Genomic DNA, 23,782 nt, shown 5'->3' with positions numbered 1-23,782 from the left:
GAACGCAGACACAGACATCCTATTAAAAGACATCATTCTGTCGGTCAGAGAGGTTGGAATGTTGGAAACCAAGAGAAGCCCCCCCCCCCCATGGAAACAGAATGATTCTATTGGTCATCATCATGATCGTTGTAATGTACAGTGTGCTAGGCAGTAGCACCGTGCGCTAGGCAGTGACACATAGTAGGCACTTAGTGACAACAGAGAGAAGCTACACAGGAGAGGCCACTGTACTCAGGCTTACATGCTACCATGCACCAGGCCAGGCAGCTAGCTGACACCATCCACTGTTGATTGACCTGCCTGGGGGGGGGTAGAGTAGTGATGTCAGGCTCAGACCAGGGCCAGGCCAGGCAGCTAGCCAACACCCTCTACTATTGATTGACCTGCCCGGGGTAGAGTAGTGAGGTCAGGCTCAGACCAGGGCCAGGCCAGCCAGCTAGCCAACACCCTCTACTATTGATTGACCTGCCTGGGGGGGGGGGGGGGGGGCAGAGTAGTGATGTCAGGCAGGGCATTAAATAACACAATACAATCGTCCATTCACCTCCAACGTACACAGATGGTACATACAGCATGGCGCTATACTTGTGGTTCAATGGGCTGCTGTGTTCTATCACGGTAATGTAGGATTGTATGAAATGGTCCAGGACAGGGCTCTCTGGTCCCTACAATGGACAACTGTGTCTGTTACATAGGCTCCTGTCTGTCTGTCTGTCTGTCTGTCTGTCTGTCTGTCTGTCTGTCTGTCTGTCTGTCTGTCTGTCTGTCTGTCTGTCTGTCTGTCTGTCTGTCTGTCTGTCTGTCTGTCTGTCTGTCTGTCTGTCTGTCTGTCTGTCTGTCTGTCTGTCTGTCTGTCTGTCTGTCTGTCTGTCTGTCTGTCTGTCTGTCTGTCTGTCAATACACACTACTGAACAGGCCTCAGGTTCCTCTAGAGCAGAGTTGTTCATCAGCTGTGTGTCTTACCACCCTGTCAGAGAGCCTAACAGCCACGAAGGTATTTGTAATGAGTCCCTCATCTCATCAGTGACCTCTTCTCCCTCTCTCACTCCTCTTCTCCCTCTCTCGCTCCTCTTCTCCTCCTCTCGCTCCTCTTCTCCCTCTCTCGCTCCTCTTCTCCCTCCCTCTCTCGCTCCTCTTCTCTCTCTCTCGCTCCTCTTTTCCCTCTCTCGCTCCTCTTCTCCCTCTCTCGCTCCTCTTCTCTCTCTCTCGCTCCTCTTTTCCCTCTCTCGCTCCTCTTCTCCCTCTCTCGCTCCTCTTCTCTCTCTCTCGCTCCTCTTCTCCCTCTCTCGCTCCTCTTCTCCTCCTCTCGCTCCTCTTCTCCCTCTCTCGCTCCTCTTCTCCCTCCCTCTCTCGCTCCTCTTTTCCCTCTCTCGCTCCTCTTCTCCCTCTCTCGCTCCTCTTCTCTCTCTCTCGCTCCTCTTTTCCCTCTCTCGCTCCTCTTCTCCCTCTCTCGCTCCTCTTCTCCCTCTCTCGCTCCTCTTCTCCCTCTCTCGCTCCTCTTCTCCCCCCCTCTCGCTCCTCTTCTCCCTCTCACTCCTCTTCTCCCTCTCTCACTCCTCTTCTCCCTCTCTCGCTCCTCTTCTTCTAGTGCCACTGACCTAAGACGACGTCATACCAGAGCTCAGGGGTCCGTATCCACAAAGAATCTCAGAGTAGGAGTGTTGATCTAGGATCTGTTCATATAAATGGTATTCATTATAATCTAAAAGGCAAAACTGATCTTAGATCAGCACTCTTTACTCAGAGACGCTTTGTGGATACGAGCCCTGGTGTCCCCTGGGTTCTGTAGATTCATGTACTTCTAAAGTAGTGTTGTTTCCCCATGAGCCACGTGTCTGAAGACAACACTAGGAGAGGAGAGGAGAGGAGAGGAGAGGAGAGGAGAGGAGAGGAGAGGAGAGGAGGAGAGAGGAGAGGAGAGGAGAGGAGAGGGGAGAGGAGAGGGGTGGTGGGAGAGGAGAGGAGAGGAGAGGAGTGGAGGAGGGAGAGGAGAGGAGTGTAGGAGGGAGAGGAGAGGAGAGGAGAGGAGAGGAGGAGAGGAGAGGAGAGGAGAGGAGAGGAGAGGAGAGAGAGGAGGGAGGAGGGAGAGGAGAGCTTAGAGGCCTGGTATGAGAGATACCTCTAGGAGAAGAGAGGAGTGGAGGAGGGAGGGGAGAGGAGAGGAGAGGAGGAGGAGAGGAGAGGAGAGGAGAGGAGAGGAGAGGAGAGGAGAGGAGAGGAGAGGAGAGGAGAGGAGAGGAGGAGGAGAGGAGAGGAGAGGGAGAGGAGAGGAGGGAGAGGGAGAGGAGTGGAGGAGGGAGAGGAGGAGGGAGAGGAGAGGAGTGGAGGAGGGAGAGGAGTGGAGGAGGGAGAGGAGGGGAGTGGGAGTTACAGCAAGACAATATCAGAATTGGGGAGAAAAAGGGAGGTGAATATATATTTTTAAAGGTTTCTAATATAAGTACACTGTGACACACAATGACCTCTGAACTGGGGCAGAATGTGTGAAACAATGACCTCTGAACTTGGGCAGAATGTGTGAAACAATGACCTCTGAACTGGGGCAGAATGTGTGAAACAATGACCTCTGAACTTGGGCAGAATGTGTGAAACAATGACCTCTGAACTGGGGTAGAATGTGTGTGATGTCATTTGAAGAACCTTGATGGAGAAAAGATAACCCTTTCCTCTGACCTCTCATGATCCCGTTTCCATTAGTGACTGTAGGTCCAACAGCACACACACACACACATAATAAAACAGACAGATGAACGCACGCACACACGCCCTCGAGGTCTGTGGCTGATATTGAATCTAGATACAGATACCTCCCAAATGGACTGCTGCTGGAGGGAGTCACTACTGTATTACCCCTGGAGGGAGTCATTACTGTATCACCCCTGGAGGGAGTCATTACTGTATTACCTCTGGAGGGAGTCATTACTGTATTACCCCTGGAGGGAGTCATTACTGTATTACCCCTGGAGGGAGTCATTACTGTATTACCCCTGGAGGGAGTCATTACTGTATTACCCCTGTATTACCCCTGGAGGGAGTCATTACTGTACTACCCCTGTATTACCCCTGGAGGGAGTCATTACTGTATTACCTCTGGAGGGAGTCATTACTGTATTACCCCTGGAGGGAGTCATTACTGTATTACCCCTGGAGGGAGTCATTACTGTATTACCCCTGGAGGGAGTCATTACTGTATTACCCCTGGAGGGAGTCATTACTGTATTACCCCTGGAGGGAGTCATTACTGTATTACCCCTGGAGGGAGTCATTACTGTATCACCCCTGGAGGGAGTCAACCTGTACTACCCCTGGGGGAGTCATTACTGTATTACCCCTGGAGGGAGTCATTACTGTATCACCCCTGGAGGGAGTCATTACTGTATTACCCCTGGAGGGAGTCATTACTGTATTACCCCTGGAGGGAGTCATTACTGTATTACCCCTGGAGGGAGTCATTACTGTATTACCCCTGGAGGGAGTCATTACTGTATTACCCCTGGAGGGAGTCATTACTGTATTACCCCTGGAGGGAGTCATTACTGTATTACCCCCGGAGGGAGTCATTACTGTATTACCCCTGGAGGGAGTCATTACTGTATTACCCCTGTATTACCCCTGGAGGGAGTCATTACTGTATTACCCCTGTAGGGAGTCATTACTGTATTACCCCTGTATTACCCCTGGAGGGAGTCATTACTGTATTACCCCTGTATTACCCCTGGAGGGAGTCATTACTGTATTACCCCTGGAGGGAGTCATTACTGTATTACCCCTGGAGGGAGTCATTACTGTATTACCCCTGGAGGGAGTCATTACTGTATTACCCCTGGAGGGAGTCATTACTGTATCACCCCTGGAGGGAGTCATTACTGTACTACCTCTGGATGGAGTCATTACTGTATTACCCCTGGAGGGAGTCATTACTGTATTACCCCTGGAGGGAGTCATTACTGTATTACCCCTGGAGGGAGTCATTACTGTATTACTCCTGGACTGCTGATGGAGGGAGTCATTACTGTATTACCCCTGGAGGGAGTCATTACTGTATTACCCCTGGAGGGAGTCATTACTGTATTACCCCTGGAGGGAGTCATTACTGTATTACCCCTGTATTACCCCTGGAGGGAGACATTACTGTATTACCCCTGGAGGGAGTCATTACTGTATTACCCCTGGAGGGAGTCATTACTGTATTACCCCTGGAGGGAGTCATTACTGTATTACCTCTGGAGGGAGTCATTACTGTATTACCCCTGGAGGGAGTCATTACTGTATTACCCCTGGAGGGAGTCATTACTGTATTACCCCTGGAGGGAGTCATTACTGTATTACCCTTGGAGGGAGTCATTACTGTATTACCCCTGGAGGGAGTCATTACTGTATTACCCCTGTATTACCCCTGGAGGGAGTCATTACTGTATTACCCCTGGAGGGAGTCATTACTGTATTACCCCTGGAGGGAGTCATTACTGTATTACCCCTGGAGGGAGTCATTACTGTATTACCCCTGGAAGGGAGTCATTACTGTATTACCTCTGGAGGGAGTCATTACTGTATTACCCCTGGAGGGAGTCATTACTGTATTACCCCCGGAGGGAGTCATTACTGTATTACACCCTGGAGGGAGTCATTACTGTATTACCCCTGGAGGGAGTCATTACTGTATTACCCCTGGAGGGAGTCATTACTGTATTACCCCTGGAGGGAGTCATTACTGTATTACCCCTGGAGGGAGTCATTACTGTATTACCCCTGTATTACCCCTGGAGGGAGTCATTACTGTATTACCCCTGGAGGGAGTCATGGAGGGAGTCATTACTGTATTACCCCTGGAGGGAGTCATTACTGTATTACCCCTGGAGGGAGTCATTACTGTATTACCCCTGGAGGGAGTCATTACTGTATCACCCCTGGAGGGAGTCATTACTGTACTACCTCTGGATGGAGTCATTACTGTATTACCCCTGGAGGGAGTCATTACTGTATTACCCCTGGAGGGAGTCATTACTGTATTACCCCTGGAGGGAGTCATTACTGTATTACTCCTGGACTGCTGATGGAGGGAGTCATTACTGTATTACCCCTGGAGGGAGTCATTACTGTATTACCCCTGGAGGGAGTCATTACTGTATTACCCCTGGAGGGAGTCATTACTGTATTACCCCTGTATTACCCCTGGAGGGAGACATTACTGTATTACCCCTGGAGGAGTCATTACTGTATTACCCCTGGAGGGAGTCATTACTGTATTACCCCTGGAGGGAGTCATTACTGTATTACCTCTGGAGGGAGTCATTACTGTATTACCCCTGGAGGGAATCATTACTGTATTACCCCTGGAGGGAGACAGTGTGTTGACCATTACACAGAGGAGAGAGAGAGAGACAGTGTGTTGACCATTACACAGAGAAGAAGAGGTGAGGGAGACCCATCCAGACATTAACTCTAAACATAACAACATCACCCTCTGGAGGCGAACTACTGCACAACAGGGCTGTGTTCAGCAGGGCACAACGACGTGGAGTGTTCAGAAAGAAATAGATGACGTTTAAATCAACACAGCAATAACAGACAATGGGAATAGCTTGGAGATAAGAACTGTTGAGTCTTGAGAAGGTAGAGCATCTCCTGGGCATAACGAGACCGCACAAAGAAAAACAGCCAGAGGAAAGAAAATAGATGTATTTATTGTTGTTCTGTCTATACATATACAAATACAGCATATCTATATATGGCACAATGTACATTTAAAATAGACCCCACAACAACATGTAATCATGGTCCTTCTGTAGCTCAGTTGGTAGAGCATGGCGCTTGTAATGCCAGGGTAGTGGGTTCGATTCCCGGGACCACCCATACGTAGAATGTATGCACACATGACTGTAAGTCGCTTTGGATAAAAGCGTCTGCTAAATGGCATATATTATTATATCCTACAACATTGATGCCGTTCATGATGACAAATCCACCGTGGTCCCAAACGCACTGAAAGATAAAGACGTGCCTGGATGCAGAGACAGTAGACTTCCTCTATTCTAATAAGAGATATTAAAATGGCTTGGTGTTCAGAGAAAGTTCAAATCAGACGTGATACCATACTACCCCCCCCCCAAAAAAAAACTACATCTCTGTAGAAGTGCCAAAACAACCTTTTAAATGTATTTATTTAAAGCACGTCAGATCCAACGTGTGACACAAAGTGTCCTAAACCTTCTATTGTTTTCTGAAGAACGCTTCTAGTATGTTCTCTCTACCTCGATGCAGAAGCAACGGCTCAGTTTCCACGACCCAAAAGCTGAAGTACATCATGATAAAAAAAAAAAAACATGTACCTTTTTGATGCACTGCTGGAACATAAAATACCTGTTGAGTGGGAGGATTAAACTGAAACATTGTCCTGATTGATTCGTTTTCCTTGTGTCACATTATCCCAGACTGAAGAATTATCCTTCAGTCAGTCCAGCAAAAAAACATAAACACATGGAAGAATGTTTGAGTCTCACAGAACAAAACCAGGGTTATTGTCCTTTAATATAACATATATTAGAACAGAACAAAACCAGTGTTATTGTCCTTTAATACAACATATATTAGAACAGAACAAAACCAGTGTTATTGTCCTTTAATACAACATATATTAGAACAGAACAAAACCAGGGTTATTGTCCTTTAATATAACATATATTAGAACAGAACAAAACCAGTGTTATTGTCCTTTAATACAACATATATTAGAACAGAACAAAACCAGTGTTATTGTCCTTTAATATAACATATATTACTACAGAACAAAACCAGTGTTATTGTCCTTTAATACAACATATATTACTACAGAACAAAACCAGTGTTATTGTCCTTTAATATAACATATATTAGTATAGAACAAAACCAGTGTTATTGTCCTTTAATACAACATATATTAGTATAGAACAAAACCAGTGTTATTGTCCTTTAATACAACATATATTAGAACAGAACAAAACCAGGGTTATTGTCCTTTAATACAACATATATTAGTACAGAACTAAACCAGTGTTATTGTCCTTTAATACAACATATACAGAACAAAACCAGTGTTATTGTCCTTTAATACAACATATATTAGAACAGAACAAAACCAGTGTTATTGTCCTTTAATACAACATATATTAGAACAGAACAAAACCAGTGTTATTGTCCTTTAATATAACATATATTACTACAGAACAAAACCAGTGTTATTGTCCTTTAATACAACATATATTAGAACAGAACAAAACCAGTGTTATTGTCCTTTAATACAACATATATTAGAACAGAACAAAACCAGGGTTATTGTCCTTTAATACAACGCAACAGGAAAAAACTGACATGAGCGTTTCTTATTGAACAGGTAAGTACCTCACTGTTTCACTCTGGGTTTTTCTTCTGTTTTGCACCAATATGACCCAGACCAACATGGAGGACATTAGACAACAGTAGTCGTTCTCTGAGCCAGACCAACATGGAGGACATTAGACAACAGTAGTCGTTCTCTGACCCAGACCAACATGGAGGACATTAGACAACAGTAGTCGTTCTCTGAGCCAGACCAACATGGAGGAGGACATTAGACAACAGTAGTCGTTCTCTGAGCCAGACCAACATGGAGGAGGACATTAGACAACAGTAGTCGTTCTCTGAGCCAGACCAACATGGAGGACATTAGACAACAGTAGTCCTTCTCTGACCCAGACCAACATGGAGGACATTAGACAACAGTAGTCGTTCTCTGACCCAGACCAACATGGAGGACATTAGACAACAGTAGTCGTTCTCTGACCCAGACCAACATGGAGGAGGACATTAGACAACAGTAGTCGTTCTCTGAGCCAGACCAACATGGAGGAGGACATTAGACAACAGTAGTCGTTCTCTGAGCCAGACCAACATGGAGGAGGACATTAGACAACAGTAGTCGTTCTCTGAGCCAGACCAACATGGAGGAGGACATTAGACAACAGTAGTCGTTCTCTGAGCCAGACCAACATGGAGGACATTAGACAACAGTAGTCGTTCTCTGAGCCAGACCAACATGGAGGACATTAGACAACAGTAGTCGTTCTCTGAGCCAGACCAACATGGAGGACATTAGACAACAGTAGTCGTTCTCTGAGCCAGACCAACATGGAGGACATTAGACAACAGTAGTCGTTCTCTGACCCAGACCAACATGGAGGACATTAGACAACAGTAGTCGTTCTCTGAGCCAGACCAACATGGAGGACATTAGACAACAGTAGTCGTTCTCTGACCCAGACCAACATGGAGGACATTAGACAACAGTAGTCGTTCTCTGACCCAGACCAACATGGAGGACATTAGACAACAGTAGTCGTTCTCTGAGCCAGACCAACATGGAGGACATTAGACAACAGTAGTCGTTCTCTGACCCAGACCAACATGGAGGACATTAGACAACAGTAGTCGTTCTCTGAGCCAGACCAACATGGAGGACATTAGACAACAGTAGTCGTTCTCTGAGCCAGACCAACATGGAGGACATTAGACAACAGTAGTCGTTCTCTGAGCCAGACCAACATGGAGGACATTAGACAACAGTAGTCGTTCTCTGAGCCAGACCAACATGGAGGACATTAGACAACAGTAGTCGTTCTCTGAGCCAGACCAACATGGAGGACATTAGACAACAGTAGTCGTTCTCTGAGCCAGACCAACATGGAGGACATTAGACAACAGTAGTCGTTCTCTGAGCCAGACCAACATGGAGGAGGACATTAGACAACAGTAGTCGTTCTCTGACCCAGACCAACATGGAGGACATTAGACAACAGTAGTCGTTCTCTGACCCAGACCAACATGGAGGACATTAGACAACAGTAGTCGTTCTCTGAGCCAGACCAACATGGAGGACATTAGACAACAGTAGTCGTTCTCTGACCCAGACCAACATGGAGGACATTAGACAACAGTAGTCGTTCTCTGAGCCAGACCAACATGGAGGACATTAGACAACAGTAGTCGTTCTCTGAGCCAGACCAACATGGAGGACATTAGACAACAGTAGTCGTTCTCTGACCCAGACCAACATGGAGGAGGACATTAGACAACAGTAGTCGTTCTCTGAGCCAGACCAACATGGAGGACATTAGACAACAGTAGTCGTTCTCTGAGCCAGACCAACATGGAGGACATTAGACAACAGTAGTCGTTCTCTGAGCCAGACCAACATGGAGGACATTAGACAACAGTAGTCGTTCTCTGACCCAGACCAACATGGAGGACATTAGACAACAGTAGTCGTTCTCTGAGCCAGACCAACATGGAGGACATTAGACAACAGTAGTCGTTCTCTGAGCCAGACCAACATGGAGGACATTAGACAACAGTAGTCGTTCTCTGACCCAGACCAACATGGAGGACATTAGACAACAGTAGTCGTTCTCTGACCCAGACCAACATGGAGGACATTAGACAACAGTAGTCGTTCTCTGAGCCAGACCAACATGGAGGAGGACATTAGACAACAGTAGTCGTTCTCTGAGCCAGACCAACATGGAGGAGGACATTAGACAACAGTAGTCCTTCTCTGAGCCAGACCAACATGGAGGACATTAGACAACAGTAGTCGTTCTCTGAGCCAGACCAACATGGAGGAGGACATTAGACAACAGTAGTCGTTCTCTGAGCCAGACCAACATGGAGGACATTAGACAACAGTAGTCGTTCTCTGAGCCAGACCAACATGGAGGAGGACATTAGACAACAGTAGTCCTTCTCTGAGCCAGACCAACATGGAGGAGGACATTAGACAACAGTAGTCGTTCTCTGAGCCAGACCAACATGGAGGAGGACATTAGACAACAGTAGTCCTTCTCTGAGCCAGACCAACATGGAGGACATTAGACAACAGTAGTCGTTCTCTGACCCAGACCAACATGGAGGAGGACATTAGACAACAGTAGTCGTTCTCTGAGCCAGACCAACATGGAGGACATTAGACAACAGTAGTCGTTCTCTGACCCAGACCAACATGGAGGACATTAGACAACAGTAGTCGTTCTCTGAGCCAGACCAACATGGAGGACATTAGACAACAGTAGTCGTTCTCTGACCCAGACCAACATGGAGGACATTAGACAACAGTAGTCGTTCTCTGACCCAGACCAACATGGAGGACATTAGACAACAGTAGTCGTTCTCTGAGCCAGACCAACATGGAGGAGGACATTAGACAACAGTAGTCGTTCTCTGAGCCAGACCAACATGGAGGACATTAGACAACAGTAGTCGTTCTCTGAGCCAGACCAACATGGAGGACATTAGACAACAGTAGTCGTTCTCTGACCCAGACCAACATGGAGGAGGACATTAGACAACAGTAGTCGTTCTCTGACCCAGACCAACATGGAGGAGGACATTAGACAACAGTAGTCGTTCTCTGAGCCAGACCAACATGGAGGAGGACATTAGACAACAGTAGTCGTTCTCTGAGCCAGACCAACATGGAGGAGGACATTAGACAACAGTAGTCGTTCTCTGACCCAGACCAACATGGAGGACATTAGACAACAGTAGTCGTTCTCTGACCCAGACCAACATGGAGGACATTAGACAACAGTAGTCGTTCTCTGAGCCAGACCAACATGAAGGAGGACATTAGACAACAGTAGTCCTTCTCTGACCCAGACCAACATGGAGGACATTAGACAACAGTAGTCGTTCTCTGACCCAGACCAACATGGAGGACATTAGACAACAGTAGTCGTTCTCTGAGCCAGACCAACATGGAGGAGGACATTAGACAACAGTAGTCGTTCTCTGAGCCAGACCAACATGGAGGACATTAGACAACAGTAGTCGTTCTCTGAGCCAGACCAACATGGAGGACATTAGACAACAGTAGTCGTTCTCTGACCCAGACCAACATGGAGGAGGACATTAGACAACAGTAGTCGTTCTCTGACCCAGACCAACATGGAGGAGGACATTAGACAACAGTAGTCGTTCTCTGAGCCAGACCAACATGGAGGAGGACATTAGACAACAGTAGTCGTTCTCTGACCCAGACCAACATGGAGGACATTAGACAACAGTAGTCGTTCTCTGACCCAGACCAACATGGAGGAGGACATTAGACAACAGTAGTCGTTCTCTGAGCCAGACCAACATGGAGGACATTAGACAACAGTAGTCGTTCTCTGACCCAGACCAACATGGAGGACATTAGACAACAGTAGTCGTTCTCTGACCCAGACCAACATGGAGGACATTAGACAACAGTAGTCGTTCTCTGAGCCAGACCAACATGGAGGACATTAGACAACAGTAGTCGTTCTCTGAGCCAGACCAACATGGAGGACATTAGACAACAGTAGTCGTTCTCTGAGCCAGACCAACATGGAGGACATTAGACAACACTCTCTGACCCAGACCAACATGGAGGAGGACATTAGACAACAGTAGTCGTTCTCTGAGCCAGACCAACATGGAGGACATTAGACAACACTCTCTGACCCAGACCAACATGGAGGAGGACATTAGACAACAGTAGTCGTTCTCTGACCCAGACCAACATGGAGGAGGACATTAGACAACAGTAGTCGTTCTCTGAGCCAGACCAACATGGAGGAGGACATTAGACAACAGTAGTCGTTCTCTGAGCCAGACCAACATGGAGGAGGACATTAGACAACAGTAGTCGTTCTCTGACCCAGACCAACATGGAGGACATTAGACAACAGTAGTCGTTCTCTGACCCAGACCAACATGGAGGAGGACATTAGACAACAGTAGTCGTTCTCTGAGCCAGACCAACATGGAGGAGGACATTAGACAACAGTAGTCGTTCTCTGACCCAGACCAACATGGAGGACATTAGACAACAGTAGTCGTTCTCTGAGCCAGACCAACATGGAGGACATTAGAGAACAGTAGTCGTTCTCTGAGCCAGACCAACATGGAGGACATTAGACAACAGTAGTCGTTCTCTGACCCAGACCAACATGGAGGACATTAGACAACAGTAGTCGTTCTCTGAGCCAGACCAACATGGAGGACATTAGACAACAGTAGTCGTTCTCTGAGCCAGACCAACATGGAGGACATTAGACAACAGTAGTCGTTCTCTGAGCCAGACCAACATGGAGGACATTAGACAACAGTAGTCGTTCTCTGAGCCAGACCAACATGGAGGACATTAGACAACAGTAGTCGTTCTCTGACCCAGACCAACATGGAGGACATTAGACAACAGTAGTCGTTCTCTGACCCAGACCAACATGGAGGACATTAGACAACAGTAGTCGTTCTCTCACCCAGACCAACATGGAGGAGGACATTAGACAACAGTAGTCGTTCTCTGAGCCAGACCAACATGGAGGACATTAGACAACAGTAGTCGTTCTCTGACCCAGACCAACATGGAGGAGGACATTAGACAACAGTAGTCGTTCTCTGAGCCAGACCAACATGGAGGACATTAGACAACAGTAGTCCTTCTCTGACCCAGACCAACATGGAGGAGGACATTAGACAACAGTAGTCGTTCTCTGAGCCAGACCAACATGGAGGAGGACATTAGACAACAGTAGTCCTTCTCTGACCCAGACCAACATGGAGGAGGACATTAGACAACAGTAGTTGTTCTCTGACCCAGACCAACATGGAGGACATTAGACAACAGTAGTCGTTCTCTGAGCCAGACCAACATGGAGGACATTAGACAACAGTAGTCGTTCTCTGAGCCAGACCAACATGGAGGACATTAGACAACACTCTCTGACCCAGACCAACATGGAGGAGGACATTAGACAACAGTAGTCGTTCTCTGAGCCAGACCAACATGGAGGACATTAGACAACACTCTCTGACCCAGACCAACATGGAGGAGGACATTAGACAACAGTAGTCGTTCTCTGACCCAGACCAACATGGAGGAGGACATTAGACAACAGTAGTCGTTCTCTGAGCCAGACCAACATGGAGGAGGACATTAGACAACAGTAGTCGTTCTCTGAGCCAGACCAACATGGAGGAGGACATTAGACAACAGTAGTCGTTCTCTGACCCAGACCAACATGGAGGACATTAGACAACAGTAGTCGTTCTCTGACCCAGACCAACATGGAGGACATTAGACAACAGTAGTTGTTCTCTGACCCAGACCAACATGGAGGACATTAGACAACAGTAGTCGTTCTCTGAGCCAGACCAACATGGAGGACATTAGACAACAGTAGTCGTTCTCTGAGCCAGACCAACATGGAGGACATTAGACAACACTCTCTGACCCAGACCAACATGGAGGAGGACATTAGACAACAGTAGTCGTTCTCTGAGCCAGACCAACATGGAGGACATTAGACAACACTCTCTGACCCAGACCAACATGGAGGAGGACATTAGACAACAGTAGTCGTTCTCTGACCCAGACCAACATGGAGGAGGACATTAGACAACAGTAGTCGTTCTCTGAGCCAGACCAACATGGAGGAGGACATTAGACAACAGTAGTCGTTCTCTGAGCCAGACCAACATGGAGGAGGACATTAGACAACAGTAGTCGTTCTCTGACCCAGACCAACATGGAGGACATTAGACAACAGTAGTCGTTCTCTGACCCAGACCAACATGGAGGAGGACATTAGACAACAGTAGTCGTTCTCTGAGCCAGACCAACATGGAGGAGGACATTAGACAACAGTAGTCGTTCTCTGACCCAGACCAACATGGAGGACATTAGACAACAGTAGTCGTTCTCTGAGCCAGACCAACATGGAGGACATTAGAGAACAGTAGTCGTTCTCTGAGCCAGACCAACATGGAGGACATTAGACAACAGTAGTCGTTCTCTGACCCAGACCAACATGGAGGACATTAGACAACAGTAGTCGTTCTCTGAGCCAGACCAACATGGAGGACATTAGACAACAGTAGTCGTTCTCTGAGCCAGACCAACATGGAGGACATTAGACAACAGTAGTCGTTCTCTGAGCCAGACCAACATGGAGGACATTAGACAACAGTAGTCGTTCTCTGAGCCAGACCAACATGGAGGACATTAGACAACAGTAGTCGTTCTCTGACCCAGACCAACATGGAGGACATTAGACAACAGTAGTCGTTCTCTGACCCAGACCAACATGGAGGACATTAGACAACAGTAGTCGTTCTCTCACCCAGACCAACATGGAGGAGGACATTAGACAACAGTAGTCGTTCTCTGAGCCAGACCAACATGGAGGACATTAGACAACAGTAGTCGTTCTCTGACCCAGACCAACATGGAGGAGGACATTAGACAACAGTAGTCGTTCTCTGAGCCAGACCAACATGGAGGACATTAGACAACAGTAGTCCTTCTCTGACCCAGACCAACATGGAGGAGGACATTAGACAACAGTAGTCGTTCTCTGAGCCAGACCAACATGGAGGAGGACATTAGACAACAGTAGTCCTTCTCTGACCCAGACCAACATGGAGGAGGACATTAGACAACAGTAGTTGTTCTCTGACCCAGACCAACATGGAGGACATTAGACAACAGTAGTCGTTCTCTGACCCAGACCAACATGGAGGACATTAGACAACAGTAGTCGTTCTCTGACCCAGACCAACATGGAGGACATTAGACAACAGTAGTCCTTCTCTGACCCAGACCAACATGGAGGACATTAGACAACAGTAGTCCTTCTCTGACCCAGACCAACATGGAGGACATTAGACAACAGTAGTCGTTCTCTGACCCAGACCAACATGGAGGACATTAGACAACACTCTCTGACCCAGACCAACATGGAGGAGGACATTAGACAACAGTAGTCGTTCTCTGACCCAGGCCAACATGGAGGACATTAGACAACACTCTCTGAGCCAGACCAACATGGAGGACATTAGACTACACTCTCTGACCCAGACCAACATGGAGGAGGACATTAGACAACAGTAGTCGTTCTCTGACCCAGACCAACATGGAGGACATTAGACGTTCTTTGAGCCAGACCTACATGAACAGACAAAGCTGTGTGTCTTAAAATATATATCATATACTGCCAATTAAAGTATGTTCATTCTCTACACACAAGTTCTGCCCCTAACCCGGGGTTCCCCAAACAGGCTTATACAAGTTCTGCCCCTAACCCGGGGTTCCCCAAACAGGCTTATTCAAGTTCTGCCCCTAACCCGGGGTTCCCCAATCAGGCTTATACAAGTTCTGCCCCTAACCCGGGGTTCCCCAAACAGGCTTATACAAGTTCTACATGACTCACGGGACTTGGTATCTACAGAAGAGACCGTCTGAAAACAACACTGTTCTCTGTCTGCGGGTACATGTTCAGTAACTAGTACATGTTCAGTAACTAGTACATGTTCAGTAACTAGTACATGTTCAGTAACTAGTACATGTTCAGTAACTAGCACATGTTCAGTAACTAGTACATGTTCAGTAACTAGTACATGTTCAGTAACTAGCACATGTTCAGTAACTAGTACATGTTCAGTAACTAGCACATGTTCAGTAACTAGTACATGTTCAGTAACTAGTACATGTTCAGTAACTAGTACATGTTCAGTAACTAGTACATGTTCAGTAACTAGTACATGTTCAGTAACTAGTACAGTAACTAGTACATGTTCAGTAACTAGCACATGTTCAGTAACTAGTACATGTTCAGTAACTAGTACATGTTCAGTATCTAGTACATGTTCAGTAACTAGTACATGTTCAGTATCTAGCGTGTATTTACGTGTCTTGTAATAAGTGGCATATTGAAAAAATACAAATCACCTTATTATTTGGCAATCAGATTTAAAAAGATCCCTTTCCTAAACTAAATTAAACCAGAGCTTTATCTATGAACACAACGGATTTAAGTGGTTGGGGCTGTCTCAATGAAACTGGGATCGAAGTGTGCTTGAAAAATGGCACCCTATTCCCTATATAGTGGTACTACTATAGACCAGAGCCCTATTCCCTATATAGTGCACTACTATAGACCAGAGCCCTATTCCCTATATAGTGGTACTACTATAGACCAGAGCCCTATTCCCTATATAGTGGTACTACTATAGACCAGAGCCCTACTCCCTATATAGGTGTACTACTATAGACCAGAGCCCTATTCCCTATATTGGTGTACTACTATAGACCAGAGCCCTACTCCCTATATAGGTGTACTACTATAGACCAGAGCCCTATTCCCTATATAGTGGTACTATTATAGACCAGAGCCCTATTCCCTATATAGTGGTAGACCAGAGCCCTATTGTCATGTTTTGTCATATATTGTCTTGTCATTATGCTTTCCCTTCTGTTCGTTTCCCCCTGCTGGTCTTATTAGGTTCGTTCCCTCTTTCTATCCCTCTCTCTCCCCCTCCCTCTCTCACTCTCTCGCTCTCTCTTCTCTCTATCGTTCCGTTCCTGCTCCCAGCTGTTCCTATTCCCCTAATCAATCATTTAGTCTTCCCACACCTGTTCCCGATCTTTTCCCCTGATTAGAGTCCCTATTTCTTCCCTTGATTTCCGTTCCTGTCCTGTCGGATCCTTGTATCTATTGTTCACCGTGCTGTGTTTGTGTATCACCCTGTCGTGTCGTGTTTCCCTCAGATGCTGCGTGGTGAGCAGGTGTCTGAGTCTGCTAGGTTCAAGTGCCTTCCCGAGGCAACCTGCTGTTCAAGATCGAGTCTCCAGTCGGTTCTCGTCATTACGAGTGGAAGTTGTGTTTTTTGATTGTATTTTACTTTACTGGATTAAAGACTCTGTTTTCGCCAAGTCGCTTTTGGGTCCTCATTCACCTGCATAACAGAAGGATCCGACCAAGAATGGACCCAGCGACTATGGATTCTCTCTACTCTACTCTCGAGTTCCAGGGAGCGATGCTCGGCAGACACGAGCAGGAATTGTCTGCTGCTCGGCATGCCGTTGAGACCCTGGCCGCTCAGGTCTCCGACCTCTCAAGACAGTATCAGAGTCTTCGTCTCGTGTCACCAGCTACTTCCGGTTCTTCCGAGCCTCCGGAACCTAGGGTTAATAACCCACCTTGTTATTCTGGGCAGCCCACTGAGTGCCGCTCCTTTCTCACCCAGTGTGATATCGTGTTCTCTCTCCAACCCAACACATACTCAAGAGAGAGAGCTCGGATTGCCTACGTCATATCACTCCTTACTGGTCGGGCTCGGCAGTGGGGCACAGCTATCTGGGAGGCAAGCGCTGAGTGTACTAACAATTATCTGAACTTTAAAGAGGAGATGATAAGGGTTTTTGATCGCTCAGTTTTTGGGAAAGAAGCTTCCTGGTCCCTGTCTTCCCTATGTCAAGGTAATCGATCCATAACGGATTACTCAATAGAGTTTCGCACTCTTGCTGCCTCCAGTAACTGGAACGAGCAGGCGTTGCTCGCTCGTTTTCTGGAGGGACTCCACGCTAAGGTTAAGGATGAGATTCTCTCTCGGGAGGTTCCATCCAGCGTGGATTCTTTGATTGAACTCGCTATTCGCATTGAACGACGGGTAGATCTTCGTCACCGAGCTCATAGAAGAGAGCTCGCGTTAACTGTGCCTCCCCTCTCTCCGACACTACCGTCTTTCCCCACTGACTCAGGTGTTGAGCCCATGCAGCTGGGGGGTATTCGCATCTCGACTAAGGAGAGGGAACGGAGAATCACCAACCGCCTCTGTCTCTATTGCGGTTCCGCTGGTCATTTTGTCATGTCATGTCCAGTTAAAGGCCAGAGCTCATCAGTAAGCGGAGGGCGACTGATAAGTGCTACTAGACGGTCCTCTCCGTCAAGTACATGTACTACCTTACCGGTCCATCTACGCTGGACCGGATCGGCAGCTTCCTGCAGTGCATTAATAGACTCTGGGGCAGAGGGCTGTTCTATGGACGAAGCCTGGGCGCGGGAACATGACATTCCTCTCAGACAGTTAGGGGAGCCCACGGTCATGTTTGCCTTGGATGGTAGTCCTCTCCCCAGTATATTATGTGAAACACTACCTTTAACCCTCACTGTATCTGGTAACCATAGTGAGACCATTTCTTTTTTGATTTTTTGTTCACCTTTTACACCTGTTGTTTTGGGTCATCCCTGGCTAGTGTGTCATAATCCTTCTTTTGATTGGTCTAGTGGTTCTGTCCTTTCCTGGAGCGTTTCTTGTCATGTGAAGTGTTTAATGTCTGCTATTTCTCCTGTTTGTTCTGTCCCCTCTTCTCAGGAGGAACCTGGTGATTTGACAGGAGTGCCGGAGGAATATCATGGTCTGCGCACGGTCTTCAGTCGGTCCAGAACCAACTCCCTTCCTCCTCACCGGTCGTATGATTGTTGTTCTGATCTCTTTAAGAAGCGTTTTGCATCCGCTCCTATCCTTGTTGCACCTGACGTCACTAAACAGTTTTTTGTTGAGGTTGACGCGTCGGGGTGGGCGTGGGAGCCATTCTGTCCCAGCGCTCCGATACTGACGATGGGGTCCACCCTTGTGCGTATTTTTCTGCTTCTGCTCCTGGTCTTGCTGGGTCTCAGTCTGTTCCCTGCCATCGCATCTCTCCTGTTCTTGTTCCTGCCCTTGCTGTGTCTCAGTCTGTCCCTAGTTGTTACTCTCCTGGCCTGTTTGGTCCTGTTTGCTCTAAAGTTTTCAGTTCTCTACCCGTGTCTCATTTTTTTTTTAGAGTAGTACCCTAGTTTCCCTTTTTTATCGTTTTTCGTTACGGTCCTGAGGAGAGGAGTTGGGTTCTTTCTCGGGACGTGCTGGACCGTTTGATCTATGATTTCCTCCGTTGCCGCCAGTGTTCCTCCTCGAGAGCGCCAGGAGGCGCTCGGTGAGTGGGGGGGTACTGTCATGTTTTGTCATATATTGTCTTGTCATTATGCTTTCCCTTCTGTTCGTTTCCCCCTGCTGGTCTTATTAGGTTCGTTCCCTCTTTCTATCCCTCTCTCTCCCCTCCCTCTCTCACTCTCTCGCTCTCTCTTCTCTCTATCGTTCCGTTCCTGCTCCCAGCTGTTCCTATTCCCCTAATCAATCATTTAGTCTTCCCACACCTGTTCCCGATCCTTTCCCCTGATTAGAGTCCCTATTTCTTCCTTTGTTTTCCGTTCCTGTCCTGTCGGATCCTTGTATCTATTGTTCACCGTGCTGTGTTTGTGTATCGCCCTGTCGTGTCGTGTTTCCCTCAGATGCTGCGTGGTGAGCAGGTGTCTGAGTCTGCTAGGTTCAAGTGCCTTCCCGAGGCAACCTGCTGTTCAAGATCGAGTCTCCAGTCGGTTCTCGTCATTACGAGTGGAAGTTGTGTTTTTTGATTGTATTTTACTTTACTGGATTAAAGACTCTGTTTTCGCCAAGTCGCTTTTGGGTCCTCATTCACCTGCATAACACCTATTCCCTATATAGTGGTACTACTATAGACCAGATCCCTATTCCCTATATAGTGGTACTACTTTAGACCAGAGTCATATTCCCTATATAGTGGTACTACTATAGACCAGAGCCCTATTCCCTATATAGTGGTACTACTATAGACCAGAGCCCTATTCCCTAAATAGGTGTACTACTATAGACCAGAGCCCTATTCCCTATATAGTGCACTACTTTAGACCAGAGTCCTATTCCCTATATAGTGGTACTACTATAGACCAGAGCCCTATTCCCTATATAGTGGTACTACTATAGACCAGAGCCCTATTCCCTATATTGTGGTACTACTATAGACCAGAGCCCTATTCCCTATATAGTGGTACTACTATAGACCAGAGCCCTATTCCCTATATAGTGGTACTACTATAGACAAGAGCCCTATTCCCTATATAGTGCACTACTATAGACCAGAGCCCTATTCCCTATATAGTGCACTACTTTAGACCAGAGTCCTATGTGGGGTAAGTATAGGGGCCATTTGGGCAGTCTAAGCACCTATTCCCCATACAGTCACGTTGACTGGAGTGCTGTTTTGGAGCCACAATCTAAAGGTTGGGTTTTATCTAAACAGACCGTCAAGGGGCAATCTGCAGTTGAAACAATAACAACGTGTCCACCCCACCACTGTTTTGGTTAAAAGCTGAGCGATGGGGTTGGAGATTTGGAAACACTCTCAAATTCATAGACAGAGCTATGGATGCAAGGACTGACCATCCATGATATCAAAATGATAGTTCTAACACTGTTTGGGGAGAGGGGGTATTATAGGAACTGTATCTATGGTTCTGGGTCTAATCAGAGCTATATCTATGGTTCTGGGTCAAATCAGAGCTGCTATATCTATGTTTCTGGGTCTAATCAAAGCTGCTAGATCTATGGTTCTGGGTCTAATCAGAGCTATGTATATGGTTATGGGTCTAATCAGAGCTATATCTATGGTTCTGGGTCTAATCAGAGCTGCTATATCTATGGTTCTGGGTCTAATCAGAGCTATATCTATGGTTCTGAGTCTAATCAGAGATGCTATATCTATGGTTCTGGGTCTAATCAGAGATGCTATATCTATGGTTCTGGGTCTAATCAGAGCTGCTATATATATGGTTCTGGGTCTAATCAGAACTATATCTATGGTTCTGGGTCTAATCAGAGCTATATCTATGGTTCTGGGTCTAATCAGAACTATATCTATGGTTCTGGGTCTAAGCAGAACTATATCTATGGTTCTGGGTCTAATCAGAACTATATCTGTGGTTCTGGGTCTAATCAGAGCTGCTATATCTATGGTTCTGGGTCTAATCAGAGCTATATCTATGGTTCTGGGTCTAATCAGAGCTATATCTATGGTTCTGGGTCTAATCAGAGCTATATCTATGGTTCTGGGTCTAATCAGAGCTGCTATATCTATGATTCTGGGTCTAATCGGAGCTGCTATATCTATGGTTCTGGGTCTAATCAGAGCTGCTATATCTATGGTTCTGGGTCTAATCAGAGCTGCTATATCTATGGTTCTGGGTCTAATCAGAACTATATCTATGGTTCTGGGTCTAATCATAACTATGTGTATGGTTCTGGGTCTAATCAGAGCTATATCTATGGTTCTGTGTCTAATCAGAGCTATGTGTATGGTTCTGGGTCTAATCAGAGCTATGTATATGGTTCTGTGTCTAATCAGAGCTATATCTATGGTTCTGGGTCTAATCAGAGCTATATCTATGGTTCTGGGTCTAATCAGAGCTATATCTATGGTTCTGGGTCTAATCAGAGCTGCTATATCTGTGGTTCTGGGTCTAATCAGAGCTATATCTATGGTTCTGGGTCTAATCAGAGCTATATCTATGGTTCTGGGTCTAATCAGAGCTATATCTATGGTTCTGGGTCTAATCAGAGCTATGTATATGGTTCTGGGTCTAATCAGAGCTATATCTATGGTTCTGGGTCTAATCAGAGCTATATCTATGGTTCTTAGTCTAATCAGAGCTGCTATGTCTATGGTTCTGGGTCTAATCAGAGCTAGATCTATGGTTCTGGGTCTAATCAGAGCTGCTATGTCTATGGTTCTGGGTCTAATCAGAGCTGCTATGTCTATGGTTCTGGGACTAATCAGAGCTACATCTATGGTTCTGGGTCTAATCAGAGCTGCTATATCTATGGTTCTGGGTCTAATCAGAGCTATATCTATGGTTCTGAGTCTAATCAGAGATGCTATATCTATGGTTCTGGGTCTAATCAGAGATGCTATATCTATGGTTCTGGGTCTAATCAGAGCTGCTATATATATGGTTCTGGGTCTAATCAGAACTATATCTATGGTTCTGGGTCTAATCAGAGCTATATCTATGGTTCTGGGTCTAATCAGAACTATATCTATGGTTCTGGGTCTAAGCAGAACTATATCTATGGTTCTGGGTCTAATCAGAACTATATCTGTGGTTCTGGGTCTAATCAGAGCTGCTATATCTATGGTTCTGGGTCTAATCAGAGCTATATCTATGGTTCTGGGTCTAATCACAGCTATATCTATGGTTCTGGGTCGAATCAGAGCTGCTATATCTATGGTTCTGGGTCTAATCAGAGCTATATCTATGGTTCTGGGTCTAATCAGAGCTATATCTATGGTTCTGGGTCTAATCAGAGCTGCTATATCTATGGTTCTGGGTCTAATCGGAGCTGCTATATCTATGGTTCTGGGTCTAATCAGAGCTGCTATATCTATGGTTCTGGGTCTAATCAGAGCTGCTATATCTATGGTTCTGGGTCTAATCAGAACTATATCTATGGTTCTGGGTCTAATCATAACTATGTGTATGGTTCTGGGTCTAATCAGAGCTATATCTATGGTTCTGTGTCTAATCAGAGCTATGTGTATGGTTCTGGGTCTAATCAGAGCTATGTATATGGTTATGTGTCTAATCAGAGCTATATCTATGGTTCTGGGTCTAATCAGAGCTATATCTATGGTTCTGGGTCTAATCAGAGCTATATCTATGGTTCTGGGTCTAATCAGAGCTGCTATATCTGTGGTTCTGGGTCTAATCAGAGCTATATCTATGGTTCTGGGTCTAATCAGAGCTGCTATATCTATGGTTCTGGGTCTAATCAGAGCTATATCTATGGTTCTGGGTCTAATCAGAGCTATGTCTATGGTTCTGGGTCTAATCAGAACTATGTGTATGGTTCTGGGTCTAATCAGAACTAGATCTATGGTTCTGGGTCTAATCAGAACTATGTGTATGGTTCTGGGTCTTCTTGGTCCTGCGACCCAGGTGGTAGTAGTAGAGGAGTGTGATGATGAGGAAGAGGACTTCACTGAGGAGGAGGAGGATGGCAGAGTTTGACATCAGACCCAGGTCCACCAGGGTGATGCAGGTCACTGCAACGAGAGAGAGACACCTTTTACAACTAGGGTTAAGTACAGTGGGGCAAAAAAGTATTTAGTCAGCCACCAATTGTGCAAGTTCTCCCACTTAAAAAGATGAGAGAGGCCTGTAATTTTCATCATAGGTACACTTCAACTAGGACAGACAAAATGGTGAAAAAAATCCAGAAAATCACATTGTAGGATTTTTTATGAATTTATTTGCAAATTATGGTGGATATATAGGGGACATCTGGGATACAGTCTATACAAATGTAATGTGTTATACTGATACAGAGGGGATATATAGGGGACATATATAGGGGACATCTGGGATACAGTCTATACAAATGTAATGTGTTAAACTGATACAGAGGGGATATATAGGGGACATATATAGGGGACATATATAGGGGACATATATAGGGGACATATATAGGGGACATATATAGGGGACATCTGGGATACAGTCTATACAAATGTAATGTGTTATACTGATACAGAGGGGATATATAGGGGACATATATAGGGGACATATATAGGGGACATATATAGGGGACATCTGGAATACAGTCTATACAAATGTAATGTGTTAAACTGATACAGAGGGGATATATAGGGGACATATATAGGGGACATCTGGGATACAGTCTATACAAATGTAATGTGTTATACTGATACAGAGCCACTACTATTACTGATCATAGATACTACTATTACTGATCATAGATACTACTATTACCGATCATAGATACTACTATTACTGATCATAGATACTACTATTACTGATCATAGACACTACTATTACTGATCATAGATACTACTATTACTGATCATAGACACTACTATTACTGATCATAGACAATCCTGTTACTGATCATAGACAATCCTGTTACTGATCATAGACACTACTATTACTGATCATAGACACTACTGTTACTGATCATAGACACTACTATTACTGATCATAGACACTACTATTACTGATCATAGACACTACTGTTACTGATCATAGACACTACTATTACTGATCATAGACAC

At 45.9% G+C, this 23,782-nt stretch overlaps 1 protein-coding gene and 1 pseudogene across 1 annotated transcript in view; both read right to left on the bottom strand.

The window, feature by feature from the left end:
- Positions 1-5,686: 5,686 nt before the first annotated feature.
- On the bottom strand, positions 5,687-7,448 carry LOC124020715 (annotated as a pseudogene).
- A 15,150-nt stretch (positions 7,449-22,598) lies between these two features.
- Positions 22,599-23,782, bottom strand: part of LOC124020717 (tumor protein p53-inducible protein 11-like) — a gene marked incomplete at its 5' end in the record, with an annotated part of 2,499 nt that continues 1,315 nt past the window's right edge. Inside the window, one exon of the mRNA XM_046335964.1 lies at positions 22,599-22,756. Within this exon, the coding sequence (XP_046191920.1) occupies positions 22,599-22,756 (158 nt within the window). The remainder of the gene's footprint in view (positions 22,757-23,782) is intronic.

The sequence above is a fragment of the Oncorhynchus gorbuscha genome, unplaced genomic scaffold, assembly GCF_021184085.1.
Source record: "Oncorhynchus gorbuscha isolate QuinsamMale2020 ecotype Even-year unplaced genomic scaffold, OgorEven_v1.0 Un_scaffold_887, whole genome shotgun sequence".
Classification (NCBI taxonomy): domain Eukaryota; kingdom Metazoa; phylum Chordata; class Actinopteri; order Salmoniformes; family Salmonidae; genus Oncorhynchus; species Oncorhynchus gorbuscha.
This window is presented reverse-complemented; position numbering and strand designations above follow the sequence as displayed.